This window comes from Rhinatrema bivittatum, chromosome 6 (genome assembly GCF_901001135.1).
Source record: "Rhinatrema bivittatum chromosome 6, aRhiBiv1.1, whole genome shotgun sequence".
Lineage (NCBI taxonomy): Eukaryota > Metazoa > Chordata > Amphibia > Gymnophiona > Rhinatrematidae > Rhinatrema > Rhinatrema bivittatum.
The window spans coordinates 135513217-135526744 of record NC_042620.1 but is presented as its reverse complement, the minus strand read 5'-3'; the positions used below and the strand labels follow the sequence as shown (position 1 = coordinate 135526744).

At 42.9% G+C, this 13528-nt stretch overlaps 1 protein-coding gene across 1 annotated transcript in view; it reads right to left on the bottom strand.

Moving 5' to 3' along the window:
• Positions 1–13528, bottom strand: part of LOC115093750 (beta-1,4 N-acetylgalactosaminyltransferase 2-like) — a 201484-nt gene that overhangs the window by 49809 nt on the left and 138147 nt on the right. Inside the window, exons 7-8 of the mRNA XM_029605955.1 lie at positions 3044–3130; positions 1074–1261 (exon numbers count right to left, since the gene is read on the bottom strand). Coding sequence (XP_029461815.1) covers positions 1074–1261; positions 3044–3130 — 275 coding nt within the window. The remainder of the gene's footprint in view (positions 1–1073; positions 1262–3043; positions 3131–13528) is intronic.

Below are 13528 nucleotides of genomic sequence, written 5' to 3'. Positions count from 1 at the left end.
TAGCTGACCTCAGTTACACATGCATAACAAAAGCAGACCCTCATCAAATTCAGAATAAAAAGAACAAAAAGAATAAAAAGGAATGTGCAGACAATAACTAAACTGGAAAATGCAACAAGCCAGACTCTGTATGTAGTGCAACAATAAAAAACAAACATTACTATTGCTCATAAAACATTGAACAATAAAAACTAAGAAATATAAAATATAATAGTAAAACCAAATCAATAAATATAGTAAATGCTAATAAAAACACATATTTCAAAACTATTTTTTTAAATTTCCCAATACCAATAAAATATTGAAAAAATGAGTAGATGCATAAAATAACACCCAATATTTAAAACTAATAAGGATAAAAAAATACCCTCCTTTCCATACCTAGAAACATTTGATTTCTAGTCATTGTGAGATTGTCATGGATTAACAAAATGCAAAACTACATACACAAGCTTCCCTTCTCTCTCACAAAAAAAAAAAGCTGCCTCTCTCACACACACACTGCCTCTCACACAAACACACATACACACACACAAAAGCTGCCTCTTTCTCATGTGGGGCCTCTTTTCATTCTTCAACCCAGCAGGCATGGACTCCGGCGGCAGCCGCACAGCCTCTCTTTGATATTCAACCACTGCCAGCCTCTTTCCGCTATTCAGCCGCTGCCAGTCTGGGTTCCAGTGGCAGCCTCCAGCCTCTATCCACTCTTCAGCCGCCACTGGTCTAGGCTTCGGCAGTGGCCCGCAGTCTCTCTTCGCTCTTCAGATGCTGCTGGCCTGGGTTCTGGAGGCAGCCGCCACTAGCATGGGCTCCAGCAGCAGCCAACAGCCTTTAGCTGCTAATGCCTGGCTCTTCACTCTGCACACCAGAGCACATGGACATAGAACAACAGAGGAAATGCCTATACCAAGCATCATGTGACCAGCTTCATCAGCTGGTCACATGATGCTTGGGGGATGCCCGATCCCCCAATAGGCCAATCTGTCCCTGCTCAAAGCAAAGTTAAAATTTCATAACCATACAAATTACTTTCCTGGTTATTCCCTCCTCAATTCTCTTAGGACTGAAGGTACCTTTGCATATGGCATGAAATATTGTTCCACATGGGGTTCCTGCAGTTTTTCAGGGGGATCACTGTCATCTGCAACAATTATTGTCATGTCTGGATAATACTGACGAATACTTTTAATTAAAATTCGCAGTTTATGATAACGGAGAAAAGTCTTTGTGGTAATTGTCACCAATGAGCTGATTTTCTTGTCTGCAAAAAAAGAAAGGCAAAAATAAATGCAGGATTCTTTCATCTTAGGGTATCAAATCTCTGAGAAGCGCTCGCTAGGGTCATTGTGAGTCACAGGGTTTTGTTTCTGAGGGTAATCGCTGGGGTTAGTCCCCAGTCTCAGGTGGTCCTGTACTCTAAAGGGGAATTGTAGGAGTTGGATCCCAGTCTCAGATGTTCAGTTCTTGAGGGGTTATTGTTGGGGTTATCCCCCTGTTACAGGAGTCCTGAACACAAGGAGGCACCGCTAGAGTTGTTCCTCATTCTCAGCGAGCCTGTCACCAAGATGGAATCTCTGGAGTTAGACTCCAGTTGTAGTGGTCCTGTCCTCAAGGGTAAATCACTGGGATTGCTCCCTAACTTCAGACATTTCTACAGTTAATCTCCACTCTCAGTGATTCTGTCCCTGAAGAGAGTTTATTTCCTGTCTCTCTCCAAAGCATTCCCAGGAAATGCACTTGCCAAATCGCAAGGAACATCTGCCAGAAAAGTTCCTGCACAGCACATTTCATGTACCCTTCTGGCAAAGCATAAAACAGAATATAGGCTGTAACTGTATGATTGTGAACTATGGTAATATGCATCACCCACTGTGGCACTGCAAAGTTGACAGTAACAAAGTTCATATACAATAGTAAACAGCTGAAAAATATACATAACTTGGGCTTATTCCTTTCCACATGATGCTGAATCATCAAAAGAAAAGAAAATGCTCTCAACTGAGGTAAAAAAAGAGGGAGAGGTCATTTGTCAGTGGACACAGGACAGGAATGAAAGTACCAAGAGTAATGTGGCATTGAAACATTCTAAATCACAGGCTGGCCAGGAGGAAAAGTATAGGGACAGAGAAGTGCTGCGACAGAATTAAGTTAGGAGGGAGAGGAAGTTCCCGAACTGGGGCTTGAAGGGTTGAAAGGCCATAAGGTGGAGTGGAGGAGGGGCTTAGTGATTAGAGCAACAGATGGAGAACCAGGGTCAAATTCCATTTCTCCCACTGATGTGACCTTGAGCAAGTCATTTCGTCTTCCTTTATCTCAGGTACCAACTTAGATTATAAGCACACTGGGGCAAGGAACTACCTACTGTACCTGAATTGTATTTTGCCTTTAGTATGAGCTTGGAAAGACAAACAATTATTATTATTTTATTTGTATACCGTCAATCTGGTAAGACAATCTTGGCGGTTCACAATAATTTACAAATACAGGTATGTAATGACAAATAAGCAACACACATAAACTACATTAAAAATCGTACTTAAAATACAAAATTGAAATAGACTCAGCTGCTATAATATTGTCCTGCTGTCTTTTCCTATTTATGGAAACATGATGCCATGTAGCAAGGTTAACGTAACTTCACTGTTATGATGTTTCCCTGTTAATCTATCTCTGTCTGTGCAAAAGCAATGCCGGATAGCCATATTTTTAATGCCTTTTTGAAGATTGTAATATCTGGTTCAAGTCTTAGCTCGACTGACATGGTGTTCCAGAATTTGGGACCAGTTATGGAGATAGATCTCTCCCTGACTTCACTCAGGTGAGCGCCCTTAACCGATGGTATGTGTAGAAGCCCTTTATTAGCTGATCTTAATGTTCTATTGGGTCTGTAAAGATGTAAGGAAGCATTTAACCAATGAAATCCAATAACCAAATACAAAATTACAAAGTGGAGATAAAAGGACACGCACAGAAATCCTATGATGAACCTCCCTGTTCCACAATGAAATATGAGTTTTAATTAATATTAGCGTTGGAGATTTACCTGCTCCAGGATCATATAACTTTGCAATGTTTGGTTGTCGGATAGCCACAGGAAATTGAACTACATGTGATCCCATCTCGAAGGTGACTGAAAAAGAGTAGAATAGAAAATTAATATTTATAGAGACCTCCATCCCTCTCTTCTCTATCCCTATCTCCCTTCTCTGTCTCTAATATGCAGTAGGGGTGGGGATTCATTTGCATTTCCTTGGACTAAAAAATGAAAGAAAATCTATGAAATTTCCTGTGTTTTTTTCTTTTGTTTGCGTTTTTTTTAAAGATGCAATGTATTTATTTTTTTTAAAAAACCCTGCATCCAGAACCCACTCCCAACCCTTCCCCTTTAATAAGCAATTGAACCCCGACCACTTTAACCCACCCTCCTGAGCTCCAATGGACTCATCCAAATGTTCCTGGTGGTCTAGCGAAGGCCCGGGAGCAACCTTCTACTCCCGTGCTGGCAGCTGCCATTATTCAAAATGACGCCGGCTGACCCTTTGTCCCAATCTTGTGATAGGGGCTCCCGCTGCCATTGGGCAGCCCCTGTCACATGATAGAGGCAAGTCTTGGGCCCCTTTTGAATAATGACAGCTGCTGGCCAATGAGTGAGAAGTTTCTCCCGGACCCCTGCTAGACCACCAGGAACATTTTAGTGAGTCAGGGGGAGCTCGGGAGGGTGGGCTAGAGTGGTCGGGGTTGAATCACTTAATAATGGGAAAGGCTTGAGAGTGGGTTCTGGGGTATTTTTTAGTTATGAAATAAAAAAAAAAAATCTGGGTGGCCTAGCCCCGAACGAAATTCAAAATGCAACACATTTTTTTTGAGATACCACTCCTACTGTGCAGCAGTCTTCCCTCCCCTAAATAGCACCTCCCTCCATCCTACACCTCTATCTTCTTGCGTGGCCACACCCCTTTCATCCTTACACTCCGCCCATAACCTGTAAATTGGTGTGTGTGTCCAGTATTATAAGAGGAAACACTATGCACTGCTGCACTGCCCTCCTGCACCCCTCAGAAACTAGCATCTCAGTATGCATTACGGTTGTACATTCCGGTGAACAAATGGGTAAATCTGAACCAAAGAAAAGTCCATCTTCATTTTGTTTCATTCTTTTTTGTTTTTTAATTTATATTTTATTAATTTTCAAATAATATAACAAGACAACCTTGTAAGGAAATACAGAAACTCAAATCTTAAAGATTATTATACATACATCCACATGTATTTATTAATACATATATGTGAAATCCTATTTTAGCTGCATTTCATTGGTAAAGAGGGGAGGAGGAGCAAGGGGAAAATCAAAGGAGAACAGAGGAAATTTATATCACTTAAATTTGCTGCTGTATAGGTCTCTACTTACTATATGCTCCCTTTATACATGGTTTATGTCCCCCCTTCCAGGAACTGTCTCAGTTGATCGGGCGTAAAAAAAAATATATGAATTACCAGCATACTTTATAACACATTTGCATGGAAAACGTAACAGGAAACTTGCCCCTTTGGCCAATACCTCGGGGCGCATTGTTATAAACATCTTCCTCCGCTGTTGGGTGGCCCTGGAAAGGTCTGGATAGACCCTAACTGTACCTCCCATAAAGGGAGTATTGATATTTTGAAAATATGCTTTCATCATTTGTGCCCTTTCTGGTTCGGTGAAAAAGGAAAGAAAGAGAACTGCCCTTTCTATAACTTCCATATTTGTGTTTTCTAGATACTCCGTTAAGTTTACTAAGTCAACCCTATTGTCCCTAATAGGTAACTGAGAAACATCTCTTCTAGTTGGTAAAAATAAAACTTTCTTGAAGGAAGGCAACAATTCTACAGGGATCTTTAGTATTTCAACCATGTATCTTTTAAAAGTCACTATTGAAGGTTCTCCCATTATTTTAGGAAAGTTCACCACTCTTACATTCATATGTCGCAGGTAGTTTTCAATTGATTCAATTCTTCCTTGAGATATAATTCGATCTTTCATAAGAGAGGTATTTAAATCTTGAACCTGTTTTAAATTAACAGAAATATCTTGAATAACCTTAGCTTGTTCATGGAATTTTCCTTTTTGTTCTTTATCCACCAAATCGAGTCTTTTATCGATATTTCCCATCTGCTGAGACTGCTCTCTGAGGGTCTGGGCATTTACCATCATTAGATCCCAGAGGGACTCTAATGTTATTTCCGCTGGTTTTTTAAACTCCCAGGGCGCCAAAATATCAGTTCCTACCTCCTCCCATCGGGGCTTCACGCCCAATGTTCCTGGCGAGTCGACTCCCATTTCAGGGTTTCCCCTATTTGAAGTCTATCGTCCATCAGCCGGGAGAGATAGTCCCAATACTCTTGTCCCTGCTCCTGTAGTGTTGGTGGTTCCTCCACGCTGAGTCTGCCCGGTCAAACTTGGATCAGCAATCTCAGTCCCACCGACCATACCGAGGGGAGAGCTGCACAGCGGACCTCGAGGGTCAGGTGGGCTCAGAGTAATCTCGCCAGGCAAAAGTTCCGCTCCTCGCAAGACTTCCACAGCGGCGTTTAGAGCCCCTGGGATTGCGAAGTCGGTCATAAACCGCTACCCTGTCAGGCCAGGTAGGTCAGGAGGATAGACTCTGACCTTTCCCTTCCTCTAATAAGGCATTATCGAGAGAGGTTTTGATAAAGAAATTTCAAGGAAATATTAGGATGCAAAACAGTGAGACTCAGCGTCCAGTAGCAGCGGCCATCTTGACTCCTCCCCCATTTTGTTTCATTCTGAACAAAATGAATGGGCAGAGCTAAAAAATTACTGAAATACTTCTGATTCCTTTCATTTTCATTTCAATTAAAATCTATGGATCAAGTAAAACAGCATTTTTTTCCTTTGCACAAGGAAAAGATCAGAACAAATCATGAGGAATCACTTTTTCAGCCACCCCCAACCCAGAATCACTTCCACTTTTTTTAAAACCTGAAACTGGAAGGAAAACTGAACTTTGAGCAGTCACCATTTTATTGAGAGAAAGAGGAGGGAGAGATGTATTTAAAAAAAAAAAAATTATCTCCTGCCTGCCTCCAGATTTTGTTCACAAGCTCTTTATTTTAGAGCAAAATAAAAAGTTCTAAAAAGATTGAGATAAGAAAAAAGCAAGGTGAGATGTTGGCAACTGTTGCTTCTTAGAAACAGAGGGGATGCTATTCAGGAAAGCTAGCTAGATAAAATTGTTCAGATAACTGGCAGGATATTCAGTAGTGGAGCTATACCATTGAATATTAGAGATGTGAATCGTGTGATTGATCGTCTTAATGATCAATTTCGGCTGGGGGGGGGAGGGAATCGGATCGTCGGGGTTTTGTTTTTTTAAATATCGTGTAAATCATAAATCGGGGGAGGGCGGGAAAACCGGCACACTAAAACATCCCTAAAACCCACCCCGACCCTTTAAAATAAATCCCCCACCCTTCCGAACCCCCCCAAAATGTCTTAAATTACCTGGGGTCCAGTGGGGGGGGGGGGGGTGTCCCGTTGTGATCTTCCACTCTCGGGCCACGGGTGCGTTGATAGAAATGGCGCCGGCGCTACCTTTGCCCTGTCATATGAAGGGCAAAGGTAGCGCCGGCGCCATTTTGGTTCCTGTCCCCCGACGTCACAAGCGTAGGAGATCGCTCCCGGACCCCCGCTGGACCCCCAGGGACTTTTGGCCAGCTTGGGGGGCCTCCTGACCCCCACAAGACTTGCCAAAAGTCCAGCGGGGGTCTGGGAGCGATCTCCTATGCTCGTGACGTTGGGGGACAGGAACCAAAATGGCGCCGGCGCTACCTTTGCCCTGTCATATGACAGGATACCCAAACTGGCAATTTATTCATATATCACAAACCAATTAACAACTAATACATATATTGTGACATCAATCCAATTAAGCTGTGCGTGTTAAGCTGTGCGTGTTAAGCTGTGCATCTGGGCAAGCTCTTTGGGACGTACAGGTATGATAGTATTTGAAAATCTTTATAAAGTATCAAATTGTGAAATGTGTTAATTTAAAAATTTAAAAATTGTGAATTGTGTTAAAATGTTTTTAGAAAGCCCTGTGGATAGATGTTGGATACATGAGCAGTGGGAGATTGTTTGGAAAAGCTCTCCTGAAGAAGCCTGAGGGAAGGCGAAACATGTAGAGAGAACATAAAGTGATCAAGAGGATTGGCGTTCGTGTAACGCATAAATTTATGTGCAATATGACTCTTTCTGCTTACAAAGCGAATTGTATCTACATTTGACAATGTGTTACGAGAAGATTTGCATTTCATGTTGAATTTGAATGTTTAGAAATTTGGAAATGATGTTTTATGAGAGGTTGAATGAAAAATGTATGAATGATATGTGATGGATGGGTGGTGTATGAGTATGTTTTATAGTAATATCTATTGTGTAGGGTATTTTGGATAAATTGTGGATGTTTTTTATGAAATTTTCACCAATAAAGTTTGATAAAATTGGATTGATGTCACAATATATGTATTAGCTGTCATATGACAGGGCAAAGGTAGCGCCGGCGCCATTTCTATCAACGCACCCGTGGCCCAAGAGTGGAAGATCACAATGGGACCCCCCCCACTGGACCCCAGGTAATTTAAGACATTTGGGGGGGGTTTGGAAGGGTGGGAGATTTATTTTAAAGGGTCGGGGTGGGTTTTAGGGATGTTTTAGTGTGCCGGTTTTCCCGCCCTCCCCCTTCCCCTCCCCCTTCCCCCGATTTACGATTTTTGACGATAAATCGGGGAAATTCCTATTATATATCGCCTCTAACGATTTTTGACGATTTAAAATATATCCGACGATTTTTTAAATCGTCAAAAAACAATTCACATCCCTATTGAATATACGCAACCATCTTAAAGTTAGCCGGTTCTATTTATCTTGCTAACCTTAAGGCTGCTCTATAGCATGACCAGTGTTAGAAGGATAAATTATCCAGCAAATGCTGAGTACTGGAGTTCGCTGGCAAACTTATCCCGTTAACTCTGTCCTGGAATGCCCTTATGTTATCCAGTTAAAGTTTAGCTGAATAATGAATTATCCTGCTAAACTTTAGTTAGATAAGTGGCTGAAATATTCAAAAATTGGAATGTACAGAAGCTGGATAACTCACGAGTTATCCAGCAAAATTCTGCTAAATATGGATCCCATAGAAACAAAGAAATGTGATGGCAGAAAAAGACCATATAGCCTATCTATATCAACTACTCAGCTCTATGATCCTATCACTAATCTCAGAGATCCCCTATGCTTGTTCCATGCTTTCTTGAATTCAGCTACTTTTTTTTTTTTTTTTTTAATCTCCAGCACCTCCACAGGGAGGCTGCTCAATGTATCCACTACCCTTTCTATAAAGAAATATTTCCTTAGATTATTTCTGTGTCTACCCCTTTTCACCCTCATCCCATGACCCCTCGTTCTAGAGCCTCTTTTCCTTTGAAAGCGGCCCATCTCTTATGTATGAATACTTTGGAAGTATTTAAATATTTCTATCATATCTTCTCTATTCCACCTTTCCTTTAAGACAGTGGTTCTCAACCTTTTTCCCATCGTGACAAACCTGACGGACCACGCTGACACCTCTCATTACAATCCACTGCAGAAAAAAAAGAATGACACAAGGGAAAGATAAGTACTCTCTCTGAACAGAAATTACATAAATAGTACAACCTCCCATACCAGAACAACACCAACGTCCAGCACTCAAACAGTAATCACCTTACCTAAGAAAAGGCAACACTGAAAATATTACACCAGGCCTTAAAACACCAATACATCTCCTATTAGGAAAACATAATAAACCAGGCTGCTATAGAGCCCTACACAGAAATTACACGCCAGCAGAATACCTCAACTCAGTCACATGTGCAAACCCTCACCAAACAAAGAATAAAGAGACCATAAAGCATAACTAGAAACATGCAGACAAAAACTGAACTGGAAACTGCAACAAGCTAGAGACTCAGTATGCAGTACAACATTGTAAAAACAAAACATCACCAGGTGTCATAAAACAAATCAAGAAATATGAAATCAACAGTAAAACCATATAATAAAAAGAACAGATTATTTCAAAAAGGCTGATGAATGGAATATCCAATAATTAAAAACTCATATAAAACATTTCAGACACTAATAAAATATTTCATAACAGCAGACACAAAGACCCAATTAAAAATAATACAGATAAAAAAATGTTCTGCTCTCCATTCCTGGGAATGTTGGCTTTCCAGGTGCCCTGAGATTGTTGTGAATTAGCAGGAGGAGGGGAGGAGGGGTTTGCTTGCAACTTTCTCCTCTCTCTCAATCACACACTTACACACATGCTCTGTCTCTTTCTCTCACACACAGGCTCTCAATCTCACACAAACACACATGCTCTCTCTCTCACTTATACACCCAGACTTTCAATCACACACACACATATGCTCTCTCTCTCCCACACAGGCTCTCAATCACACACACACATATGCTCTCTCTCTCCCACACAGGCTCTCAATCACACACACACATATGCTCTCTCTCTCCCACACAGGGTCTCAGTCACACACATGCCCTCTCTCTCTCACTTATACACCCAGAGTTTCAATCACACACACATGCTCTCTCACAAATGCAAGCTCTCAATCACACATTTACATTCATGCTGTATCTCTCACATACATATGATCTCAATTACACACAGACACACAAGCTGTCAATCACACACACACGGCTCTCTTTCACACAAACAGGTTCTCAATCATACAGTTACACATATGCTGTATGTTTCACACACAGGATTTCAAACACACATAGTAACTCACTCATTCCACCACCCTCCCCCCCACCACCAAAAACCAACTGGTGGCAGTAGCAGCCTCCTCCTCTTCCAGCCATTTTGGTCTTGAGAAAAGAGTCCCATCGGCGCGGGGGCTGATGATACTCCTCTTTTTGCTCTGGGATGCGCTGCTCTTCTCCTTCGGGCCAATGCTGCACGCATTTGTAACTTAGCATGGTCTCTTCTTCCTGTGCGTGTGGCCACTGCACACCACTTCCTCTTCTGGGAAGTGGAGGGTCGGAATAAGAGACTATGCTGTTAGAGCTGCTGACTGAATGCTTCTTCTAGCTCTTCTGCTGCGTTCTGCCTGGGCTACTAGACTTTTAAGCCTGGGTAGAGGAAGATGTTGCATATCGCTGAGGCAGGGGGAGCAGCTGGGCCAGCGGTGGATCAGGAAGTGTGGTGACACACCTTTGTGTGCTTGGTGACACACTGGTTGAGAACCGCTGCTCCAAGGTATATCTTCCCCCATAGCCCCACTTGTGACCTTCCCAAAGCATGAGGCAGCATCCCCTCAGCCCTGCCCCTATACTTCTCCAAACCCTCCTCCCTCCCCGTGTATCCTAATGTCCCGCTCTGCCTACCCTAAACGACTGGCCCCGTGAAAAGAGGTAGCCACCTGCCTCCCACCCGCAACTGCTCCCTGACCCATATCCAACCTTTTGTCCCTCCCGCCCCTGGACCACCAGGGCTTTTAGTAAGTCTTGGGGAGGGATCGGGATGGGAGGGGGTTGTAATACAGTAAATTTGAAGGGTTGGGGTGGTTTTTTTTCCGATTTGGAATTTTGTTTTATTCATTTTTCCGGTTTCGGGTTCAGGTTTCAGCTTCGTTTTTGCTGAAAAACAATCCGCGGGAAAACGAATTTTCCCACGAAGCGCCCGAACTGAAACCTGACCCGACCCATACAAACGAAACTCATCTCTAGTTTCTACAGTTAGAGTGCAGCTGGCTGGGTTCGCCTTTTTCCAGAAATTAAAGGGATGGGGGAACCCGATGTGTAGTTTCCGACTTAAGTGATGCTTGGGGGGGGTGGCAGAGAAATTTGGGGAATGAAGGTGACTCGAGAAAGCCTATTATTTATTTATTTATTTATTTAAGTTTTTTTATATACCAACATTCAAGACAGTAGTCCCATCATGCTGGTTCACAAGAAACAGGGGTGCAATAAACTTTACAATTTGAACAATGGTGCAGAAAAGCAGTTACATGTAACAGGGAATCAATAACTAGGAGTAAGAAGGAAAATGAAGATCAAATAATTATATATATATATATATAATAACATTATAAGAGGTGGCTATTAATGCTAATACTAGTGAAGAATGTTGATTGGCTATTAATGCTATTACTAGCGAAGAATGTTGATTGGAGGAGGTTAAGTAATGTTGGAGTTAGGAAAGGCCTGCGTGAACAGCCACGTCTTGAGTCTTTTCTTGAATGTTGAGATGCTGGGTTCCATTCTAAGATCCGGGGGAATGGCGTTCCATAAAGTTGGACCAGCTGTGGAGAAGGCCCGATCTCTAAGCGTGATGTGTCTGGTAGTTTTGGCTGGAGGTACTTGAAGAGATCCTTTGTAAGCATCTCTTGTCGGTCTTGTTGAGTAGTGTAATCGGAGGGGGATATGGAGATCGATTGGGGCTAATTGATGGATGTTTTTGAAAATGGTGAGAATGGTCTTGTAGATTATTCTGAAGTGGATAGGCAGCCAGTGGAGGCCCATCAGGATATTAGGTATGGTAATTTAATTGCGATGATCAGTTTGCTGCCTGCGGTGTGTTGGTCGGAATGCGAGGTTTTGCTCTTCAGGATGGCATTTTCATTGGCATTTTTTGGAGCCTTGTGGATAAGCGAATTGGTGGCAAAGTCTATCAAGGCAGTGTTAGAGCAAGGGTTATTAGTGCAGAGTGTACAAGTGCTTGAGGATTCAGTGGTTTTGTTTTTATCTAAATCTAAACAGATCAAAAGGGTAAGGGCAGGTCATCACATTTCTTTCAGCCTTCCCTGCCTCTGTTTGCCCAGTGAATGCACTGCAGTCTTATTGGATGACCGCCTATTGGTACAGGGGACCTTATTAGTGCATTTGAATGGGAGGCCGTTAACCAGGTTTCAGTTCTCCAGAGTGCTGCGTATGACAGTGCATGCCATGGGGAAGGATGTGAATGAATATAGTTCGCATTCTTTCCGAATCGGCGCTGCTATGTCAGTGGCTAAAGGGGGCATTTCAGGGGTGGGCATACAGGAAATAGGGAGGTGGAAGTTGAAGGCCTTCCTATCTTATGTGCAGTTGTAAAAATAATTAAAAATAATACAATTAAAAGGGGAAGGGAAGGGGGGAGGGTAAGTAGGCAGACATTTTCAATGGGGGTCGGGCGTGGAGGCTCTGCGATTAACGGTGATATCTCTTTGCAGAGCGAGTCAGGGCTGTGGGGAAATGAGAGTGCATCTGGATTGTGGGCCACTCTTACGTGCATTGGGCACAGCGACAGGCATGGAAGAGACTGTACGGAGAGCACCTCGATCTCGAGAGCCAGAATGTGACAGTCACCTGGTTCAGCAAGCAAGGAATGGAGTGGGATGAGTTTTTACCTTTCCTATGGGAAAGGGAGGGCTTGTGGGGGGTGCCCGATATATTGTTGTTACATTTGGGGGGTAACGATGTGGGGTCTAAAACTTGTAGGGCATGGGTGACGTGCGTAAAAAAGGATTTATCTCAAATTCTCATACGTTGGCCATAAGTCAAGATGGGTTGGTCAGAGATTATCGTGCAGCTTTGGTGCAAGGATGATGTTTTATGGAAGTCTGGGGTGCCCAAGATGAACAAACAGATTGGAAAATGGCTGATTCAGGAAGGGGGGTTTTGGGTGTGGCATAGTTGGGCATGGGGGGTGGATGAGGGTTTTTTCAGAGGGGATGTGATCCATTTATCGGACACTGGGATGGATTTGTTAAAAAATGATTGGCAGGAGGGGTTGGAGCATGTATTGCGGGTAGGCTAGAGGCTGCAGTGGGGGAACAAGGGTGGAAACCCGAGCCCAAGGGATTGTTGGAGGAATGTGGGGTTGAAAGGGGAAAGGGGGGGCAGCTCGTGTAGCGGGGGGGAGGCTGCTACACGGGATGGCCAGTGAGCTGAGGGGCTAAAGCTCAAGGCCAGGTTTGCCCACGCTGGTAGCGAGGCGGGGAAAATTTGGGGGGGGGGGGGGGCCCTTTACCACTGGGGTGAGGTGGTAAAGCATTCGGAGGGAGATGTGGGAAGTTAAAGGGGGGCAGGGGTTGTTAAGTTTCAGTGTTAGTTGACTGTTAGGGCTCCGGTTAGGTAAATAAACTGTGGCCTGTTATAAAGCCAAAAGAGATAAACTGTGTCATGTGTTATTTGGGTGGGGGGAAGGGTATTGAGCCGAGCACATGTCTTGACTCCTTGTGTTATAGTCTATTTTAATTTATAGCTCTGATACGACTAGCAAATTCAGATACATATGAAACTCAGAATTGGTCTGTAAGGGCCAATCCCATTTTTAAAATTTTATTCTTTTTATATCTGTTGGAATTTCAAAGTATATTGATTAACATCCTTGCTCTTGCTTTTGAAATGAACAGGACATAACAGCACTAGGGATGTGCAGAGGGACGCCATAAGTTGAATTCCAGATTCATACTCATCGGG